Source organism: Athene noctua, chromosome 2, assembly GCF_965140245.1.
Source record: "Athene noctua chromosome 2, bAthNoc1.hap1.1, whole genome shotgun sequence".
Lineage (NCBI taxonomy): Eukaryota > Metazoa > Chordata > Aves > Strigiformes > Strigidae > Athene > Athene noctua.
In genome coordinates, this window is record NC_134038.1 from 104,609,724 (window position 1) to 104,633,308 (window position 23,585).

General features: G+C 40.5%; 1 protein-coding gene across 1 annotated transcript in view; it reads left to right on the top strand.

Moving 5' to 3' along the window:
- The window catches only part of TPPP (tubulin polymerization promoting protein), a 71,010-nt gene that overhangs the window by 37,320 nt on the left and 10,105 nt on the right, over nt 1–23,585 (top strand). Inside the window, exon 3 of the mRNA XM_074899798.1 lies at nt 10,524–10,677. Coding sequence (XP_074755899.1) covers nt 10,524–10,677 — 154 coding nt within the window. The remainder of the gene's footprint in view (nt 1–10,523; nt 10,678–23,585) is intronic.

Sequence of the window (23,585 nt, forward strand, 5' to 3'; positions counted from 1 at the left end):
CAGTCAAACATAGACACTGCATGTGGAGAGAAGGCAGTAAAGAAGGTTAGTGGCTATCCAAAGCCTGAGGGAACTGGGTACTAACACAGAAGTTCATTGGGTTACATCTCTTTTCCTATCTCTGATTGTCATGTATTTATATGAATTCAGCTTAATAATATAGCAGAAGTCCTGAAAAATAGCTAATAATCTGAAAGGTGTCCTTGAGAATCTTTTTATTTTCATACTTACAAACAATTTTCTGTAGTTTCTATGGATTAACTGCTTGGGATCAAATACATTCACTTTTGCTTAGAGGACGTTTGGCTGTGCAGCATTGGTCTTGTTCACAGTCACGGCTTGTGGTGGTATTCTAGCTTCCTTTCAACAGTGTTTGTGTTTGACACGGTTTCATTGTACATAGACTGGTCTCCTTTTTAAACAAATATTTTCATACTGCTGGGGAATGAATCAAAACCTAGCACTGGGTTTTTTTTCCTGGGACATGAATGAGATGTGTTAGCTCATGGGGTTGCTGGTGAACTCTAGAAGGACACCTTATTTGTGTTTCCTACTTTTTTTTCTCCGGGTATCAGGCAAGGAGTTCATGTACATTACTTTAACTGGCATAAAAAGTACAGATGATGTTGGTTCTTTGCCCTGTCCTTTCAGCTCTAAAGCCTTTGATATAAGCCTCTGCACTTCAACAGCAGAAAGAGCTTTGAAACTGTAGCGAGTGTGTCAGCTGCTTCAGCCCTTGGAAAGATAAAATGCTAAGCATTATTGTAGGAAAATAGCTTCTTATCACTATCTTATGTAGTAAGCTTATCACAGCCTGGGGAAGACTGACAGATGAAATGATTGGCTATTGAGGATTGTTAGTAAATCTGCAGCTATCCTTAACTGCTTTCATTTATTGGTATGAGGCTGATTTAATGAACACTATGACATCATCCTCTTGGATTTTCATATTTTGGATGTGCTCAGCAGTGTACCTGTCAGTTATGAACTGTATTAGGTTGTTAACACTGTGGTTAACAGTTTCTGCTCCCTTCCCCTATGATCTATGTATATGTGTCCATTCTAGGGCATATCCTTATGATGACAAGAAAGAACCAAAGAGAACAGCAAATAAATGGAGCCCTCTGGAGAAAAAATGTGCATGTCTGCAGAAGCCTGATTCTGAGGCACTGTCTTTCTGCTTCAGCACTAGTTTGTCCTCTACCATTTGGGTCTAAGACTTGTCTGCAGCCTCTCTTTTTTTGCTGTCCATTTCTTGCATTGTTCTGTACTTTGGCTAACGTTTCTGTTGCTGTCACTCACCTTTGCCATGTCCTTTAATGCCTAACTTCCATTTGAGTTGTGCTGACAAATTGTGCTAGTCCTTCATGCACCCAAAATATAGATTTCTGTGTTACTGAACAACGTGCTCTGTAAGTTGCATGTCATCTATTGGATTCTTTCACAGAAGCAGACAGCGTTCTAAGGATAAGGGCAATAATACACTGGTGATAAAATTGCTATCTTTTATCCATTGTGTGTGTAAGGTTATTACATTCTTTGTGTAGAGTCCAGGGGATTGACAGCCAGAACATCTCTCTCCTTTGTATGATAACAGTTAAAATAAAGCCTGATATCAGCTTTGGTATAGTGAGCTGCTAAAGTCCTCCTGCTTCAGATTTTCAAAACATGGCCGTTCACAAGCTGTCAGTTTCCAATGCTTACAATGACCTAGATGTGCTCAGCTTTACCCTTGCTCAGTAGTGAGACAAAAAGCCACTTGGAGGGAAACTGGCCCTTTCAGGTTCAGTTTTTGAGTGAAGGATGTGATTCTTCTACCTTGCTGCTCACTCCCTGACTCCAGAGGGGTTTCTGCAAGCCATGACTATTGTGATATAATAGAGAACATTTTACACTGCATTTTGCATTGTGCCTCTCTTGTTGCTTTGCTCTCCTGGAATGATGAGAAAACTGATGATGGCATTCCCTTGTGGTTGTGAAGCCATTCAGTCCAACTCCTTATATCTGACTTGGCCAAGATGCTAGAAGTTTTATTTATAACTGTGAAGGTCGTCTAGATGTCGTCTTTGTCAGTCCTAATCTTTCCATCAAGGGAATCCCCTTTTGGTAAATAGCCATGCACTTAAAGCTCTGTGTGTTCCAGAAGTGGCCACTATCTAGCTGAAGATCTCTGTTGTATCTTCTTCCTAGGATCATTTTTCTGAGGATATCTTCTGGAAGGATATCTTCTTTCCTAATAATTTTCTAATTTTATTCCTGCTGCATCAACACCCAGATGTCTGATTTCAGTATCCCAGATCTACCCATTAATTGGGCAGAAGTTTCTGATGCAAGGTGATACCTCAGGTTTTGTCTTCTTAACTGGTTCTTTTACAGCCACCTTTCTTTAGAACTGTTAGTGCAGCACAAAGAACCTGATAGAATTGTATTGCTGTATCTTTCCTCCAACTCAGCTTCTCCCTTCAGCTACATTTGTCAAATTTTTACACAAGTGTCTGCTTTGGGTTAGTCATACATTGTTTAGTTTTATCCAAGAAACTGTGTTCTCTTTTTGATTTGTAAGTTTTTTTGATTGTATGTCTTTTGTAATTTCATCCTTGACTAATATGTAACAAGAAACAGATCTTCACAGGGTGTGTTAAGTACTCCATTAGATGGAAAGATTCTAGCAGCCTGGTTATCTTACCTAGGGACCTAGCTTTAGTTTGGGACTTTTTTTTTTTTTCTGACTGGAAATTGTGAGGCTGGTGGCCAGTAAAACTGCTGAGCTGTGTAGCCCAAAGAGAGCAGAAAGTGAAAATTGTAAACCACAAAAGGGAAAAAATAAACTACCAGCCCCATGTCATAATTTGCTTCTTGGTTAAACAGATAAGCCTTTGACTTTGTGTTGGTAACATTAGAGCAGGCATTCTTGGAAAAAAGAATACACCTGTTAGATGAGTGATGTATTTTGCAGAGACCAGTATAAACCTTTTTTGCTTCAAGGAATTTGTCTGTGGTACCTCTTTACTGTCAACTTGTACAGTACAAATGCCACTAACCGTTCCTATTAATGTATATTATGTTTATAAACTACAATCAAGAAGACTTGTGTTATTGTAAGTAGTAAGAAAATAATAAATGTCAGTTCTACTAAATGAACAGGAGTGAATGCTTTGGGAAACACCACAGTAATAATCATAAAGTTGCCACTGTAAAGTGGCAAATTAGAAAAATCGATTTGTATGAAAATCAGAGTTTCAGCTGTAGTGAGTTTTTATGGCAGATTGCTCTTGGAAAAAAAAGCAAAAAGAAAAATCTGAACAAATTGAGCAAGATCCAACTATTATTTGTCTTCTTTTAAAAAAAACCCCAAGACTCCTGTTTTAGAAGAAACACTTCACATTTCCCTTTTTTGTTTCCTTGCTAAGATAAACAGTTCAAAGTCTGGTCTGAATGTTATTAGGAAATATGCATTTGTAGGGTTTGGGGTAAAAAGTCTGACCTATGGTCTGTTCTCAATGTTATCACAAGACCTTTATATTATTAATTTGAATAATTTAAATTATTCATTCTGATAATTCAGGAGTGTTTCTTATTATTTGGTTAGCAGTTACCTACATGAATGTGGGAGCAAATGAGAATTTGTAGTGGCAAATCAGAAATTGTCCAATTAAACTTACTGTTCCAGCAAGACAGAAACTGTGACAAACAAGCCACTCGGGCATTCTGTTGCCATCACAGTCCTTCATTCTGTGTTCTGAATGAATGAAACTGCCTTGAAATGGGAATAAATATGGGGAATACCCCAAATCCTGTTTGTTCCTGTTTACAAGAGATGATGCTGTTGAGTTTTACTTGACTGCTTGGTTGACTGAGACACCCAAGTCCATGGTGAATTTAGACTAAATAAGCCTTACAAACAAAACTCCTTGTATGAGAGTTTATGCAGAAGTATTTGTTGGGCTCCCGTCTCTAGTTATGCTGTCTTCAGACCCTTGTCAGACTTTCTGTGCTCCTTAGACTTTTGTGGGTAGATGACAACTTCCACAGCAAAAAGTCCTGGTTAGTGTATGCTGCTGTAATCCTCTCTGGTGTGCTAGGAAGAATAGAAACTTCTCTGAGTATTTTTAGATCTTCTTTCTCCTCTTCAATCTAAGAAAACTGAAAAGTGATCTTTTGGGATGGGAGTATGGGATGACTGTTGGTAGCTCATAGATTAAGACAGAAAACTATTAAGTTGGAGACTTTTCTATATTAACACAGAACTGTAATGCTATGGAGGTAAAGATTTCTAATATTGGTGGAGGATTTTGTGTATTGTGCATGTGGAGTGTATTTGAATAGCTTTTCAGCTAAAATTGTAGACAACTGTTAATCCACACAGTATTCAAGTCCAAATGGCATAGAAGTATTAATTTGCAACAGTATATTTTCACACTGTTAATCTAATCTTGTGAACACAGGACACTGTGAGTAGTAATATTTGAAGATGAAAACTGCATCACTTGCTACGGCAGTCTACTTTGGGCCAATGTTTGATCTTTTACAGGTTAGGATCACTATGCTGATGTCCAGGATCAGAACTGATGCTTTTACATATGTGAACTTGAGCTCCCAAGAGCAAACCGAGGAGTTCAAGCTTTAGTTCAGAATCTCCCTATCTCTGGCGGTGACATGTGAAGAGACCCATCAAGAAGGGGAAGTGATGACAGGCTTCCTAAATTTTCTGAGTATGCTTAGTCTGTTCCCAGAGGGAGACATAGATAGAAGCAACTTCCTGATTGTACCACGACTACATTGTTTCCTCCACCAAAGGATGATGTATTAGAGTAATTTGTTTGTTGTAAGAAGCAGAGCTTAAAATAGAATGGCATGTAAGAATGTATCCTTTATAAACATAAAGGTTTCTTTGTGGCATAATAAAATATAGGGCTTAAACTTATTAAAGCCCCTCTTAAATATATTTTGTTCTTTTCATTGTGATTGACAACTTTATGATGTCTGTTTTCATAAAAGCCTTTTTCTTCCCCACCTTCCCTCTATTGTTACTGTTTTCCATTTTGTCTCATTTTCTGGTCAGATAGTTTTAACTTGCATTTCCAGTGTCTGACTGTGTCATGTTCCTGTATCTGTTCACACATTCCTTCTATTACATTAATAATATTTTTTTTTTTAAATGTAGTATTTTCTTTTTTCTAGGTCTCTATTAACTCTCTGTAGTGCTAAACCTAAGGGAAGAGTGTTAATAGCTGAGAGATCACCCTTGGCATACTAAATTGTAGACAAGTTGTTTGAACTTGTAACACTTGGAAAATGAAAGTTAATATATTTGTTTTGTTATTCCCATGGAAACGAGATATTTATAATGAGCTTCTAGAAACAAGTTACAAATATACACAAAGAAGCTGATTCTTTGTAGCAATTGCTACAGAAAGAAACTGGTTGGTTTGGGGTTTTTTTAGGTTTTTTTTTTAAGGTTTAACTTCATGACCTCTGAAAAGCTGGTGTCAGGAAGGGGCTTCCTGAATGTGAACAGGGCATTAAAAATAGTGGGAATAAACTTAGGGTACAACTACCTTGTGTGGTGTGTCATGCAGTCTTCATAGTATTACAATTTTTCATAAAATACTTTGACTTGGAAAGGACCTTTAAAGGTCATCTAGTCAAACCGCCTCCTGCCATGAGCAGGGACATCTTCAACTAGATCAGGTTGCTCAGAGCCCCATCCAACATGACCTTGGGGCTGGGGCATCTACCACATCTCTGGGCAACCTGTTCCAGTGTTTCACCACCTTCATCATAAAAAATTTCCTTCTTATATCTAGTCTAAATCTACCCTCTTTTAGTTTAAGACCATTAGCCCTTGTCCTATTGAAACAGTCCCTATTAAAAAGTATGTTCCCATCTTTCTTATAAGGCCCTCTTTAAGGACTGAAAGGCCTCAATAAGGTCTCCCCAGAGCCTTCTCCAGGCAGAACAACACCAACTCTCTCAACCTTTTCTCACACAAGAGGTGTTCAACTGATCTGATCATTTTTGTGGCCCTCCTCTGGACCCTAACAGGTCCATGTTTGTCCGATGTTGAGGACTCCACAGCTGGATGCAGTACTGCAGGGGGGTCTTGCCCGAGAGGAGTAGAGAGCAGAATCCCTTCCCTTGACCTGCTGGCCACGCTTCTTTTGATGCAGCCCAGGGTACGGTTGGCTCTCTGAGCTGCAAGTGCATATCGCCACCTCAAGTCTAATTTTCATCCACTAGTACTCCAAATGCCTTCTTTACAGGGAATTTTTGTGGACCTGGAGGGGGCTGAACCTTTGGCATGAGTGTATGAATCCAGAGCTATGTAGGTTTGTTGGCAGACTTTGCCTCCATCATTTTTACCTACTCAGTCTGTTCTCTACATTAAACCCATGTACAGACAGAAGAGAGGGTAGGAGCATGCTGTCCTGATGGGTAACAATGACGGCAGCTGTTCAAAGCTCTTTGAGACATGTCTCTAGAGACAGGAGGGGTTGTAGTGTTGCTGCTTGGTAATTTAGATTCTATGGTACATGGCATATAGGTACCATACATAGCTACCAAAAGTGCCAGAACATGTGAGTTAATCAAGAGTTATGTTCTCAGGGTTTTCCACAAGATTTAGTGTACCTTGCAACTATAGAATTTGTAAGTTAATTATGTTGCTTTTCAAATGGGTTTGATAATGTTGGACGTGGAGAGAGGATGTTTTCGGAGTGTAGAAAAAGATAATGAATTTAAAAATTAAAGCGGCTTTATCTAGGAAACTTTTACTTGGCATATAGTTCAAAAAATTCCTTTACTCCCAATCCTATTTTTAGTGTTACTCCAGTTAGTGGTTTTTGCTGGCAAAGAATATCCACCATGATGCACATTTTCTTTTGGGTCTAGCAGCAATACTACATTGCTCATATATGTATCCAATTTGTGGTTACACCTTAAGTTGGATGGGGGAAAAAAAACTCATTTCCTTTCCCTATGTTAGTGTGACAGGGAAAAGACCAAATGTGAGAGGTAGGAATGGCAATATCTTAGACTAGAAGATGCTCCTTATTCCTCTTGGCATCCTCATTTATGTATTTTTCCTTTTAATACAGAAAAAAAAAAAAAGTCATGTTCATCTATTTGATAAGTGCAGAACCAAAAATTCTACATGTGTTAGTAAAAGGAATCAACATGAACTTCAACAGTTGTTTGCTGAAAATGGTCATTCCCTTCCTTATTGTGATGATCGTGACTGATGATCCAAGCTAAACTGTAGCAGTCCTGTTTGGAGACTTCCAGGTAACCTATGTGCTACAGAAAATTGCATTTGAAAGGTCTGTATGTTAGACTTGACTGTGAGTCTGTAGTGAACAAGGGCCTTAGTGTGGTGTTCTGCTGAAGCTTTGCAGTGATTGCCAATGTTGTCTTTTTCTACATGAGAGTTAAAACAGAATTAAGTCCTGACCTCTTGAGCTAGTTAAAAGTTCTTGGACATATTGCATCAGAAGAGGGATGTTAATCCTACTGATGAGAATCCTGGACAAATTCCGAGTAGTTAATTGCAGTTTATTCCTTGTGTCTTTCTGATTAATGAAACCTTGAATTGTATTCTTCATTTCCACTGTCATGATGATATTTACTAGCTAATTCCATGAGATACTCCAGCATATACTTCACCTAAAGCAGACAGGTAGTTGCAAGCAGCAAAGTTTGGTCAAAAAACAAGTAAAGTTTATTTCTGGCTAAAATAGGGAGTGTGAGGAATATAGGGATTTGCTACATGTTGGGCTGTGTTGAAAATAAAGGATACTAGTAATGAATGGTATGTAAAGGATTGCATTAGTATTGAATTTTGTTGTGAAAAAACAATTTCTCCTTACTTTAAAAGCCTGGGATAAAATTTCATTTTGTGTTTGTTTAATTGAAATAGGATTCACTTCCTAACTGCTAGTGTCTAAAACTGTGAAATCTCACTTCCCCCTTTCATTAGTGGATGCACCCTCCAACTGAGAGGGATTTGTCTTCTGAAGGTGTCCAAGAGAAGATCAAAGATAAATTGATCATAGAGAGATTAATTGCTCTTTGAAGTGGCTCTTTAGGTGCTTGAATTAAAATTAGATTTCTATGCATAGTTTTTCTAGCCTGAGATTTCTGTTGCCAGTGCCCAATTTCTCTGTCTTTGCATCTATTGTTTATTTCTGTATAAACAGCTGTCACTGTTGAAAGGACCGGTCTAGGTTTTGTAATGTGAGGGTTTTGTTTTTTTTCTCATTTGATGGAAATGCCCTCTAAATTGGCATAAAGAAGAAATGCTTAAGCAGTGAACAAAACTGATGTAGTAGCATGTTTCCCAGTAACATGGACTCTCAAGTATTTCTTTGACTTTGAGGGTTTCATAATGTAGCAATCAACTGAAAACATCTGCTATTAAAGATGGTACTATTTAAGGTTGCATCTGCGTAAGTATCAGAACATTTTCGAAAATTTTTTGATTTAACCTGTTAAATTTTAGCTTAAAACATATGGCTAAATTTTGGTGTATAAATTCTTGTTCTAAAGATCAGGGAATCTGTAATCTAATAATACAGGGAAAAGGTATGTTTTGTGTGATAGAATTAATAGAATTTTTTTTTTAAATAGTGAGTAATCTCACTAATGCTGTGGACCCCTGTGTAAATTTTAAAATGCGAAACACTAAAAATGGTTTTGTATTAGGGAAAATAAAGGAACAATGTGTACTCCACTACATTATCACAGAATCATCTAGGTTGGAAAAGACCTTGAAGATCATCCAGTCCAACCATTAACCTAACACTGACAGTTCCCAACTACACCACATCCCTCAGCACTATGTCAACATGACTCCTAAACACCTCCAGGGATGGGGACTCCACCACCTCCCTGGGCAGCCCATTCCAACGCCTAACAAACCCTTCTGGAAAGAAATGCTTCCTAATATCCAGTCTAAACCTTCCCTGGCGCAACTTGAGGCCATTTCCTCTTGTCCTGTCGCTTGTTACTTGGTTAAAGAGACTCATCCCCAGCTCTCTGCAACCTCCTTTCAGGTGGCTGTAGAGGGCGATGTCTCCCCTCAGCCTCCTCTTCTCCAGACTAAACACCCCCAGTTCCCTCAGCCGCTCCCCGTACGACCTGTGCTCCAGACCCTGCACCAGCTCCGTTGCCCTTCTCTGGACACGCTCGAGTCATTCAATGTCCTTTTTGTAGTGAGGGGCCCAAAACTGAACACAGGAATCGAGGGGCGGCCTCACCAGTGCCGAGTCCAGGGGTCAGATCCCTTCCCTGTCCCTGCTGGCCACGCTATTGCTGACACAAGCCAGGATGCCATTGGCCTTCTTGGCCACCTGGGCACACTGCTGGCTCCTGTTCAGCCGGCTGTCAGTCAGCACCCCCAGGTCCCTCTCTGACTGGCAGCTCTCCAGCCACTCCTCCCCAAGCCTGTAGCGCTGCTGGGGGTTGTTGTGGCCCAAGGGCAGCCCCCGGCATTTGGCCTTATGGAAACTCCTCCAGTTGGCCTCAGCCCATGGCTCCAGCCTGTCCAGGTCTCTGGATTTTAAAATGCTAGAAAACAGACTTGCATTAATCCCCTTTTGGTTAGCACATGTCCACAGTGAATACTGAGTTTCTTAGTATGAGTTTTATCAATTGAACCGTTTTGACCTGCTGGGTGTAAAAGATCACAAGGAGTGACTGTATAAATAGATGTTTGTAAAGTGTGAATTTCCCACTCTACCTGTCAGATTTTGCACTGTACACTGCAATAGCAAAATCTTCTCCACTGGAAGTAAACCTAAGCAAGTAATCTACTAGTGTGGAAATATGGGCTTCCTATTAGTGAAAACAACAGCAAGTCTTCAGCTCTGAATTTATGGGGGGTTTATGAGTTTATCAGACTCATGTTTTACATGAACCTTTGAATGTTTTATGAAGGTGATGGCCTAAGAAGGAAAACAGGTACTGAATTTAAATACATCACTTTAAAATTTGACAGTCTTTAATAGAAGAGGAATTTCAAGTTTTTAAATGCTTTTCAATAGTTTGCTTTACAGAACAGCATTATTTTTAATTTTCTTGTGAATACATGAATAGTGACCTATGAATATGTCATAACCAGATATTCAAAGAGGGATAAAAAAATATTAAATAATAAAACTCAGCTAAGATGCTTCAGTTCTTGTCTTTTATGCATGCAGGCTTTATAAGTGATCAACCAAATGATACTGTATTTGATTTGATGAGCTGCAGGCATTCTGACAGCAGGCCAGGTCCCTTTAATTCCTCTTTATTTCTGAATGTTCATCAAGAGAAGTTTCTAAAGTGCTGTCCTACTGATGTACATAAAAAAGCAAGTGATGTTGCTGGGATATGTTTTATTTGACACCATAAATGGGCTGCATGGATCTTCCTGTTCTGTTGTGGTTTTCTGTTGTTCACTGTGGTAAACTGGAAACATTCTGCTATTCTTGGAATGCTTGTTGTGCTCTTTTGTAATTTCTTTCAATTTCTATGTGTTTTGACAGGGGAAAGTCTTCCAGAACTATCACTTTTGAGCAGTTTAAGGAAGCTCTTCAAGAACTCTCCAAGAAGCGATTTAAAGACAAGAGTGATGAGGAAGCAGTTCAAGAAATATATAAACTAATTGAAGGAAAAGCCCCGATTATATCTGGAGTAACGGTATGTTACTGATCTAATGAATGGATTGTTCTAGCTGTACTTTGATCTACTGTGTTGGTGTTGTTGTATTCACCTGCTTCCCATTACAATCCACAAATCCAAGCAGCCTCTGTGGGCCTGAAGGCAACAACTGTGCTGAGTTGAGTGGGAGCAAAGATTATGCAACAGTCAAGTACTGCACTACTGTGTATTCTTGGGTGGCACTGTCATTGCTTCTGCTAGGAATTGTAGTACCACCCAGTAGCATGGTCAGAAAAATTCAGGGAGAGCTCTTGTGTGTGGTTAGAACATAGAAATGGTCATGATGAGTGGTGTATCCAAATCAAAAAGAGTAGAAGTGAATTAAATTTAGAACCTCATTAAACAGTTCTAAGTTGTGTGAAATATCAAAACAACTAAAGCAAAGACATCCTAAAATACATTTAATAGACAATGTGGATCCCAGAACACTGGAAATCTGTGAATAATTATCATGTGGTCTGATCTTTATTTTTTGTTTGTTCCAAGTCTGCCAGAATGCTAATGTTCTTTCTTTTTCTTTTCTTTTTTTTCTTTTTTAAATATTGGTGTTAAGCTTTATATATGAAAAGGAAGTTATAAAACCTGGTGTACATAAGTTTGGTTATCTTTTAAACGCTCAAGTCAGGCAAGATTTTACCTTGTAGTATAGGAGATATTGGAGTGTTTACTAGCAACTTGAATACTCCTGTCAATTGACTTCATTGCTTAAGATTTGTGATCCTCCTGAATTTTGGCTGCAGATCTGTGGATGAAAGTCTCATTGTAAATAATCTTCCCAGAAATTGGTTTTGCATGAATGAACAGTGGAAATGTCAATTGGAGATTTTTGACTTGTACAGTTTGTCAGATTTTTACAAGATTTTGTTTTATTACTCTTGTACCCTCATTTGAAACAAGTGGTAGTTTTGATACAGACTTAAAATAATGAACCTTTCTTTTTGTCCTTCACTCATTTTAATGAGTTTGAATACCTTGTTCATCTATCCGGAGATGATCCCTCTGCATTGTGCACGTTCTTCTAGGCCTCATTTTCAGTATTTCAGCAGTCAGATACTGAAATGATCAATGCCTGATAATAGGGGAACAGCCTGTTTCTGTGTGGGTGACAGGGTGATGAGAGAACTTTGCAGATGCAGGGCAGTTTGTAGGTGCTGCAGAGGTACCTGAATGTGCCAGGGGGAGAGGAATGGAGGAGCCTCACAGTGTGAGGCTTGCTTGTATTCCTATTGTATGTGCAGTCCTGGGGAGGGTTGGAGAAGTGGTGAAGAAATAGTGGGAGAGCGGGGGGGATTACAATATTCTCTCCTGCTTGCTGTCAAAGTAAGGAACAGGAGGCAGAGCTTAAAGAGAGGGAGATTTCAGGCTGGAAGTGTGGAGGGAAAAAAAAAACAACAGATATTATGTTTGTTATATCATGCTACTTTAGTTTCTGAGTACTAAAAATGACCCAAACACTTGGTTATTAAAGGCATTAAAATTACATACATTAAAATACATGGCTACTCTTCACCCAGCAATCTGGGAATGCAGATATGAAATCTATATACAAGTATTCCAATGATTTGTTTACTTTGGGAAGTCTGTGTCCTGGAAGTGTTAAGTTGGACTGCTTTCTATATGGTGAGACAGAATTATATGCAGCTTTTCTTAAACTGTTCTAGGATAACTCAGTCATGCCATGTATTATGTCCCCTGCTCTGTATAGCTCTGCTGTAGGTCAGGTAGATTTAGTTCAGGTTTCAGTCAGAAAACTTTAGTGTGACTGCTGATACAATTATCTAAACATACTAAGGAGGGAGTTGAAAGCATGATTAAGTGAGGCTTGTGGCTAAGTATACTTCAGCAGCATTTGGAGATTTTTGTGTCGTCTTATGTTTTGTGCTCTCTGTTTGGGTGGGGGAGGGGAGGCAGAGCAATAATATGTCTGTACTGAATGGCAGCCTGGGGAAACCACAGCTTCAACAGGATGGTTGGAAAGTTTACTTTCATGTCAGACAATGAGGATTTTAGTGTATGCTGTAATAGAAGATATTTTTTTTCTGTTTATTTTTTCTTCTCCTTCAGAATGTTGTAGAATTACAATAATCCCTGCTTGTGGTTGATGTGGTTGAGAAGGCTCAGCAGCCAGACATTGAAACTGAGTGAAATTTTGGGCTGCTTTCTAATCTGCAACGGAAGGTGTATGGTTGGCTTGGTCACAAAGGAAGAAAAACAATAGGCAAGTGATAGGGGTTAATTAAGACATGGCTTTATTAGCTCATACGATAGTGATCTGGCAATAGAATATACAGTGCAGGTCGTGTATCTTTGACAGTTTACAATCAGATATGTAAACAAAGTCTAGGGCCTTTTAGTTGCCCTTACTCCTACACAAAGGCTACAAGAGCAAGACTGAGGTTTGTTCTTTTCCTTTTTCTTAAAAAAAAAAAAAAATTCTTAATGTGAACGATCAGTGATGCAATGAGATACTCTGGACCTGTTACAATCAAAAGGAAGAAGTGGTTAGAGATGCAAGAGCTGAGAGAGCCTTGGCTGCAGCAAGCAGATGAATGTAAAGTTTAAGGCCCTGAGAGGAGGGAGCAAGATGAACAACAGAATTACAAACCCAGACTTCAGAAGGGCAGATCTTGGCCTGTGCAGTGCCCCACAGGAAACTGCCCTGAAGGGCAGAGGGGCGCAGGAGAGCTGGTTGGTCTTCAAGACAGCTTCCTCAGAGCACAAGAACGGTCCATTCCCACGTGCAGGAAGCATGGCAACAGGCCTGCATGGATGAACATGGAGCTTCTGACTGAGCTTGAACTGAGAAAGGAAATAGACAGGAGGTGGAAGCGGAGAGAAACTATGTGGAAGGAATATAGCCCAGGCATGAAGGAACAGAGAGAGGAAAGCCAAAGTGCCCCTGGAGTTGAGACTGAGGATGGAGATGAAGGGCAACGTGAGAGGTTTCTGTAAGTCCACTGGTAGTAAAAGTGTTGGCCGACTGCCTGGTGTGGCAGGGGACCAAGTGACAAGGGACATGGAAAAGGCAGAGATACTATACTCATTGTCTTTTTTTTCCTCCCTTTTCAATGGGTAGGGCTTGCCCTCAGGGCTCCCAGTTCCCCGAGCCTGCTAGCAGTCTGTGGGCATGAAGCAGTACCACAATAAAGGCAAACAGAGTTAAGAATCACTTGAGCCAGTGACACATATACGAGTCCATGGGACCGGGTAGGATGCGTCCAAGGGTGCTGAAGGAGCTGGGCAATGTCATTGCAAAGCTGCTCCCTATCATCCTCAAAAGCCGTGGGAGCTGGGGGAGGTTCCCAGTGACCGGAAGAAGGCAAACATCACACGCGTCCTCAAGAAGGACAAGAAGGAGGATCCAGGTAAGTGCAGGCCGGGCAGCATAACCTCAGTCCCTGTGGAGGTTGTGAAGCAAATCCTCTGGGAAACCCTTTCTCAACACACAAAGGACAAGAAGGTGATTTGGAGCAGCCAGCATGGATTTGCCAAGGGTAAGTCAAATCCGATGGACCTCATTGCTTTCACTGATGAAATGACTGGCACTGTGTCAAAGGGGTATAGTATACCTTGATTATGGCAAGGCCTTGGCCCTGGTCGCTTCATCACCAGATTGGTGAGGTGTGGGCTGGACAGTGGGCTGACAGTCTAGGAAGCAGCTGTGGAGGTCGTGGTGGGCACCCGGTTGAACGTGAGTCCACAGCAGTGCTTGCAGCGAGTCGTGGCAGCAGGGAAGGGTAGGGGCATCCAGGGCTGCATGAGGGAATGTGTAGGCAGCAGGTCTGGGGAAGTGATCTTGCGATTCTGTTTGGTGCTTGTGAGACTGTATCAGGAGTGCTGTGCCCAGTCTGGGGCTCCCCTGTGCAAGAAAGAGACTGAGACACTTGAACAAGCCCAGTGCAGCCACTGAGATGGGCTGGTTACAGTATACCATAGCTCTGGTAAGGAAAGAAAATATTCTTTGGTCTAGTTCTGGCTGGTCTACTAGTTGGATAAGAAGTTTTAGGTGCTATATATAGTTAGGACTTGCAGTGTTAAAACACCCAAGTGGTGTTACTGGAAACCACTCTGAAAGTCATCACCCTGATTAGTTAAAATGGTGTTAACTACTTTCTGGCTTTATTGAAGTGGACTTGCTTATCACTTTCTTTTGTGTGTGTGTGTGTGTGTCTGTGTGCATGCTAAACTGCAGAAGCAGGAATGAAATACAGACTTCACTTTAAAGCTTGATCTCTGTTTCTGACTTTCTGCAGGTCTTTTTAATGCATATGCATGAAATTGCATCATATTCCATGAATTAAAAATAAGAAATTATTTTGGTGAGAAGTCTTGGTATAATCCCCCAAAAGGAAAAGCTTTTCATTTTTTTCCATTTCATGGTCAGTTTTAGGTTCTCATTTGTTACACAGGTTCTGGATGTTACCAGGAAATAAATAATCTTTAAAATCTTGCTAAGAATGCTAACAGCATTGGTGCTGATTCTGAAGGCTCCCAGAACATTGTAATTACATAAATAAATCTCTATGGCAACCTTTTCTAGGAAGAAATGCTGCTAGGTACTAGACTTTCATGGTTGAAGGAGCAAATACAGAAAGCCATTCAGTTTCTGTGAGGAACTGGGGAAGGATGATGGCAGTTGACAGAGTGTAGCCAGGAAGACCATGGCTAAAACGTTCACCCTTCTGATAAGGAGTAATACTAGCACCTTAGCTACTGCCCATCACTAGCTCTTCCAGCAGTGCAAGCCCTCCCAGTGCACTGCTGCTTTTCTACACAGAAGTATTGTTACTGAGCTACTGGTTCCTCTGAATAGCAGCATCGTATCCTGAATAACCAGCATCACTTTTTGCAGGTCTCCCATCAGAGTGTTAATATTGTTGATTTAATTTATCACTTGAGAAAAGATGATTGTTTAAAAAACCAAAACCAACAAAAAACCCAAATGGGCAGGATGGCGTAATGTTCACAGTCTGCCATTTTGTTAGGTAATGTTTGCCTCCAGTACTTCCTTTGATCAACTGGTTGCTAGAGTAACACAACATGTGTATTGGGTCTGGCTGAGATGGAGATAATTTTCCCCACAGCAGCCCTCATAGTTCTGTGCTTTGTATTGATAGTTAGAAAGGTGTTAACACGCCAGTGTTTTGGCTACCTCTGAGCGGTGCTCACACAGTACCAAGGCTGTGTCTCTTAACATTCCCCCTTCACCAAGTAGGCTGGGGGTGGGCAACATCTTGGGAGGGGACATAGCCAGGACAGCTGACCCAAGCTGACCAAAGGGATATTCCATACCATAAGATGTCTGCTCAGCAATAAAAGCTAAGAGAAGAGGGGGGAAGGGGCTTTCACTATTAAAATAATTGCCTTCCAGAGCAACTGCTAAGCCTACTGAGGCCCTACTTCCTGTGAAGTAGTGGCTGGACATTGCCTGCTGGTGTGACGTAGAGAGTAAATCTTTTGTTTTCCTTTGCTTTTGCTTTATTAAAGTGCCTTTATCTTTAAAGTTTTTTTCCTTCTTACTTTCTCCCCACCTTGTCCTGCTGAGTAGGGGAGTGATTGGTGGGCACCTCATGTCCAGTCAAGGTTAATCCATCACAGTACCTAAGGCAGGAAGGGAATGTTTCTGTACTATCTGGACATTAGTAATCCAGGCAGAAACCCCCAGAAAACCTGACTGCAGTGTTTTGCATCAAGCCAGTGAGTTTCTGCTTAAGCTGTGGAGCAGCATTAAATCAAACCTGAATCTTTGTCAGTGATGGTAAGAGTGGAAAATACCTTCAGGCAAGTTGTTTCAGTGGTGATGGGAGTTCATTGTAAAACCCATTCTGTTTTGAATGTGTGATATTCCTGATGTCCAGTAGCTTTTCATGCCGCATTTACTTTCCAGTAATTGGTTCTGGAGATCCTTTTTGGGAATGGTGCCCTGTTGTGTGCAAAGCCACAGGGTGCGCAGCTAACGAGAGCTTGCCACGTGCTGTGCTAGCTGCAGAAATGGAAGCAGTGCAGCTCCAACTGTGTGGTGCTGCACTGCTCTGGTTGTCCAGCCTGTTGCATTGTGCCAGGTGAATGCTCTTGGTATTAGCTTGGTGTTTTAAACTGTGTGCTTTGTAAAAAGGGTGTCAGTGAGCGCTGACAGAAAATGAAGAACACTGAATTGTCAGCACTGGATTGTCTGTCGTCTTCTTTGCCTCAAATTTGTTCTGGATGGGAGAGTCCTGAAAGCGTGGGGAATCTCTTTAGTCTTACGCTATTACCCTGTTTTCATGATTGTAGCACAGGCTTTGTACGATGCTTCTAAGCCTTTGACACCAAAGTTGAGATAGAGGTCCTGTTGAGTCCATAAAATTCATGCTGACTTAACTGTACTGATGCAGATTCTGTGCTGCAAACAGGCCAAGCCAGTGCTGCAGCATGGCTTTCAGTGCATGTCTTTTTCTTCAGCATATTACTACATTCTTCTGCAGTTATGTTGATGGAATGCATGTTCTTCATTTCTGTATTCTTATTTCCTTTCTACTGTAGTTCCTTTCAGTTTCATAAGGATTGGTAGTACATTTCTGAAACATTCTGATTCTCAAAACTGGTGAGATGGAATGTCTGTTTGTTCTGTTAACTGCTCTGAATCACAGAATCAGAATTACAGAATCATCTAGGTTGGAAAATACCTTGAAGATCATGTAGTCCAACCATTAACCTAACATGGGCTGTTCTCAACTACACCATATCCTTAGGCACTATGTCAAACCGACTCCTAAACACCTCCATGGATGGGGACTCCACCAGCTCCCTGGGCAGCCCATTCCAACGCCTAACAACCCCTTCTGGAAAGAAATGCTTCCTAATATCCAGTCTAAACCTTCCCTGGTGCAACTTGAGGCCATTCCCTCTTGTCCTATTGCTTGTTACTTGGTTAGAGAGGCTCATCCCCAGTTCTCTGAAACCTCCTTTCAGGTAGTTGAAGAGGGTGATGTTTCATCTGTTATCATGAGGTAGAAGGTAAAATGTTTGAGTTTGCAGAGGTGTCTTTCATAAGCTAGGAGGAGAGAGGCATGTGGCACTGTTGTTAAGGGCTTCAGGCTTTAAAAAGACTCTACAGCTTTCACTTCCTATCTTTGGTATGAGGGCGGTTTCAGAAAGACAGAAGTTGGAACGTGGATAATTTGTAATTTGGATGAGATGTTGGATTTTTGTTTTGGTTTTTACACTGGGTGTAGTCAGACATTGGTACAAGTTTCCCAGAGAGGCTGTGGAATCTCTGTGCTCGGGACTTGACTTGAGAAGTTTCTGTGCAACCTCATTTGAGCCTTGCGACGAACAGGTGTTTATGCTAGGTAAGGACTTAGATGCAAAGGTTCCTTCCATCCTAAATTGGTCTGTTACTTTATGTTTTTAAGTTTTAAGAATCTCCAGTGATAGAGAATCCCCAGTCTCTCTAGGTAAGCTGTTTCTGTGCTTGACCAGCCACAGTAGTGAAGAATTCCCATGTGTCTAGTTGGAACTTCTCATCTTCTAAATTGTGTTCATTATCTTTTGTCTTGGGATTTTTTTGATAGTTTTTTTTGGGTTTGGTTGGTTGTGGGGTTTTTTGCTATGTACTTCTGAACTGGCTCTATTTCTAACATAACCCCTCTATTGACTACAGGAATAAGATTTTCCTCCCCTGGTTTTATTTTCTTTTGAGTCACCTTCTCCTTGTATGTCACATGCTTCAAGATCCTCGCTGTCGTAGCAGCACTTCTCTGTAAACACTGACAAAGTGGAAAAAGAAAAAAGAATTGCTAATAAAAAATGAATCATCTCTTTAAATTAGCAGTTCTACTGGTCTAAATAAAATTTATTTTTATTTCCCTGAGTCTGTGGCCTGTTCTGATATTCTCAGCGAGGTTTTGGTGTGAGAGGAGTATCAGTTGAAAGGAGGTGGCATACATGCCTTTCCTGACTCATCTGAGATGTTTCCATGAATTTGAAGGTCACGTGGCCACATTTTTGGTTGGAAGCTGACAAGCCATTTTAAAAAGATTTTTTTTTTAAGATTAGAGGGAGCACAATGGTCCAGCAAAATATCAGTAAAAATACAAGGTTGGTGAATGAGCAGGTCTTTTGTGAGTGACCTCCTCTTTTACTAGAGGCAAAGACACTGAAATTATAGCTGCTGTCTTGTATTAATGGAAAACTGTGTGAAGGAAAGAATGGTGAGTCTTGGAGAACAGAAGTCTTGACATTTTTGGAAAGTACCTTTGGTTGATTCATTTCGTGTTCCAAACTGAGTTTATACACTGATTATATTGGATTCTGTTGTGCTAAGTAAACCTTTCTCTTAAAGAGTTTTTTTTTTAATAAAAAAAAAAATTCATATGCATCTTCTGTGATATGAAGACTTTGTGGTTAACTCTATGTGCAAATAGGAGTAGGAAAATGGAGGCTTCTGTGGGCTGACAGAAAGGAAAGGAGGAGGTTGGCTTTAAGTAATTTATTGCCTTTAGAAAAAGGTAACTAGAGAGATTATATAACATACTCTAGATAGTAAACAGAGCACAATTGCTATGTGACAAGATAGAATCATTTGTCTGTGATTTGTTGTGGAAAAGAAGGGAGAGTGTTGACTTGCTAAGATGAACATTTTCCTCACCCAGCCCATTTTGCTGTTCACTGTATTTCTTGCTACATTTTTCCTCACTGGTGAGGGATGTTCAGCTCCCCCCACACCCCTCTTTTTTTATTTGACCCCCAGTGCCCATGTGTAATTAGTAATGAACAGCTGGGTTGCACAGAAGAATGAGCTCCTGGCTACTCTTTCAATTGTTTTTGCCCTTTGCTCAATTGCCAGTTTAGTCTCTGTAGTTGGTTTTGTTGTTCATAAACAGAAACACCATTTTGATAAAACCCAAGTTGGGTGCATAAAGGCAGTTAGCTAAAAATAAGACATAAAGACAGTTCATAGAATATGAGCTTTATGAATAAACTTGTCACCTTAGGACACTGAAGGTGATGGAACAGCTAATCCTAGAAATCATTTCCAGGCACTTGAAGGACAAGAAAGTCATCAGGAGTAGTCAGCATGTCTTTACCAAGGGAAATTCATGCTCGACCAACTTGATAAACTTCTACAATGAAGTGACTGGCCTGGTAGATGAGGGAAGAGCAGTGGATAGTGTGTATTTGGTTACAGTAAGGCCTTTGACATAGTCTCCCATAAGAGTTTCATAGCCTCTCAAGTTGTTGCTGTAGGGGCTGGATGAGCAGACAGTGAGGTGGATTGAACACTGGCTGCATGGCCGGGCCCTGAGGGTGGTGATTAGTAGTGCAAAGTCAAGTTGGAGACCAGTAACTAGCAGTGTACCTCAAAGGGGGCATGTTCAGTCCAGTCCCATTTAACATCTTCATTAGTGATCTGCACAATGGAGCAGAGCGTACTCTCAGCAAGTTTTCTGATGACACAAAGTTGGGAGGAGTGGCTGATAGGTCATCCAGATGCCGCCATCCAGAGGGACCTCGACAGGCTGGAGAAATGGGCTGACAGGAACGTCAGGAAGTTCATCAAGGAGAAGTGCAAAGTCCTACACCTGGCAAGGAACAACCCTGCACACCAGTATATTCTGGGGGGCATCCAGCTGGAAAGCAGCTTGGCAGAAAAGGACCTGGGGGTCCTGGTGGACACCAAGTTGAGCACGAGACATCAATGTGCCGTTGTGGCAAAGGAGGCTAATGGTAACCTGGGCTGCACTAGGCAAAGTATTGCCAAGCAGACCGAGGGAGGTGATCCTTCCTCTCTGTTCAGCACTGGTGAGGTCACATCTGGAGTGCTATGTTCAATTTCAGGCTCTGCAGTAGAAGACTGATATGGAGCTACTGGAGAGAGTCCAGTGAAAAGCCATGAAGATTACTAAAGGTCTGGAGCATCTCTCCTGTTAAAAGAGGCTGAGAGAGCTGGGACTGTTTAGCCTAGAGAAGAGAAGGCCCAAGTGGGAGTCTCATCCATGTATATAAAAACCTGAAGGGATGGTGGAAAGAGAATGGTGCCAGGCTCTTTTCAGCACTGCCCTGTGATAGGACAAAAGGCAGTGGGCATAAACTGAAACACTTTTCTGGAAACACCTTTTCACTATGAAGGTGACCAAGCACTGTCACAGGTTGCCCAGGGAGGTGGTTGTGTCTCCATTGTTGGAAATATTCAGAAGCCATCTGGACATGACCCTGAGCAACTGGCTCTAGGTGAGGGGGTGGGAGTTTGGAGCAGATGACCTTCAGAGGTCTCTTCCAGCCCTGGCCCTTCTCTATGATTTAGTGATATATAGTACCGCTAGCTGCTTCTGGTTGAGGAGTCCAAACCAGACATGAAGTCCTTGTATTCTGTTTTACAAAGGCTTTTTTGAAAGAAAGCACCTTAGAAGGATGCTTAGATTGCACCTGGCCCTTCTGTGTAATGTTCACACGACCTTAAAGAGGATGTAATATTTTCTTTGTAATAGATATGCATTCATCATAAGAAACATAAAAGGAGAAGAAGTGGGGTGTTCTGCATAGCCTTATGGTGGCATCTCATTAACACTGATCTTTTATATGGGTGAATCAGTTCAGGGAGTGAGATCATATTTTACAAGGAATTAAAATGGTTTGAATTGTTACTGTTGGAAACAAAGCGAATCTCACATCTCATAGAAATTGTGCCAGCTAGTAACCAACAGGGATTTCCATCTGTCACATGTGGGAAGGGGTGCACCAGTGACTTCATATCCAACTTAGGAATAGACTGCTGTTCTTACTCAGTTAGAAACAATTTGGAGAAAACATGCTTGCCTTGCAGCTACTGTAATGTTAAATTTGCATATGGTGACTCCTGGGATGCAGAAAGCCTTCTGATACATCCTGGGCAGAAAGAACACAGGATGTGGGATCCCTGTTGTTCTTGCTCTGCAGTTGTGATGTTCATTGTGCTGGGACTTTAGGTTTTGTTTAACTGTTTTTCAGGACAAAAATATTGTATTTTTTTAATCTGTAATTAATTTACCTTTACTTAGAATTTTGATGTTTCTTTCTCCCTGCACAAACACCTATTAACTTTCAATTAATAGATATGAAAGCCAAAGATCTGAATGATTGTCCTAAATTGTCTGCTAAATAAGTGTGATTTTTTTTATTTTTTTTTTTTGAGATATGTCAAAGGAGTGCTAAACCATACACCTGGGGTTTCTTTTCTGTATTTCAACCATTTGCTCTATCGTTGTTGCACTGGGAACACACTTGACTCTAGCATATGAAGTATGTGTTATAAAAAAATGTTTTCATGTTAGTCCTAGCACAGGTCTTTACCAGAGGACATAACAACGTTATGAGACACTTGGAGGAAGTAGTGGATGTGAAATCTGTAGACAGATAACTAGTAAATTCCAAATGGAGAAGTATCAAGGGAAAGTAGTGGGGGAAAACAAACAAAACCCCCTCTCAGTACAAAGTGAAGGTGAAATTTATTTACAAAGTCTCTAGTAAGCTGATTCTCATTTACATGTACCTATTTTCTGATAGATTTCATTCACTTGCTCTCTCACAGTCAAGCATGAAGATGTGTGTGCCAAATTGGTCACATTTTGGCACACACATCGCATCCCCTCTGTGTGTGGGACACAGAGGACAACAGATTCTTACTACTGAGACATCACTGTGTCTCCTGGGTTCTTCATGATCTGCAAAGACAAACTAGTTTTTGCATAAATGTTTCATGACCTTTAAGAATCAGTAGTTGTTACAGACTGGTCCTTTGTTCAGTCTCCATAAACTGTAGGCCAAGCTGTTGCCCATTCTCTGTTTTCTATTTCCATTTTTCCATGTTGTTTTGAAATATGTCACTGTTTCCCCAGCAGACTAACAGGAAAAGGAAAGGCTTATGTGGCATGCTTCAACCTTGTTGCTATCGTCTTGTTAGGATGCACCTTTTTTTCCTGATAAGTCATCTGTGTTGTGGTCTTACCACAGTGCAGAGTGCCTTGATAGAAACAACACATACCTCAAGTTTACCACTGGGAAGGACATCCTGGGAGTAGTTTCCTGAGAATGCCCCTCGTTATTAACACAGGCATTCTATTAATACTCATTTTACTATTTCTTCTTGTGTGTTAATATATATATGTATTTCCTTTCATATTGTTATTCATATTCATACTTCATACATTCATATTCATACAAGTCTTAGTATGTTTGCTATAATTATGTTACTGTACCAAAATTCTTATTTATTTTTATTGTAATTTGGGTATTGACGCAAATTTCATACTGTCATGCCACTGCTTTGAAACAGAGGAGCAGAAGTTGTAGTTGTTCTTTTTCCAAACAGTGATTAAACTTAATATTACAAATTCTCAGAACAGCAGTCTGTCATGAGAATTCATTTGGTAAAGACAGTCAACTAGAGTTTCTGAGACTTCTCTCTACATGTACATTTAGAGAAAACTGATTTTCTGTAAAGTAGTGGTGATGAAATACAAGGAAAGTAAATATGTGTTAAGTTTATTACACTGAATATTGCCCCTGTCTTGCATTTGGAGTATTTCCATGTTTACAATACAACACTAGTAGCTTCCTGTAGCTTTTAGCAACAGTGTTATATAAGTAAACATAGAGCAAAGTTTAGTCCTTTGATTATATGATAAGCTTTCCTGCAGCTTCTATAGCAGCTTTTCCTGATGTTAAGGATGGTGAAAGATACATTGGCAAGTGTTGTGCCCTAGCTTTTTCCTTGCTGGCTTACACAAGGAGAATCACAGATGGAATCTTCATTGTCTTCATAAGTTTGTTAAGAACACACAAGAATTGTGCTAATAGTTAAGAAAATGCCTTTATTAAGAAGCTCAATATGTTCTTTTGGAGGGAGAATGGTGCTGTTGTTTGACTGT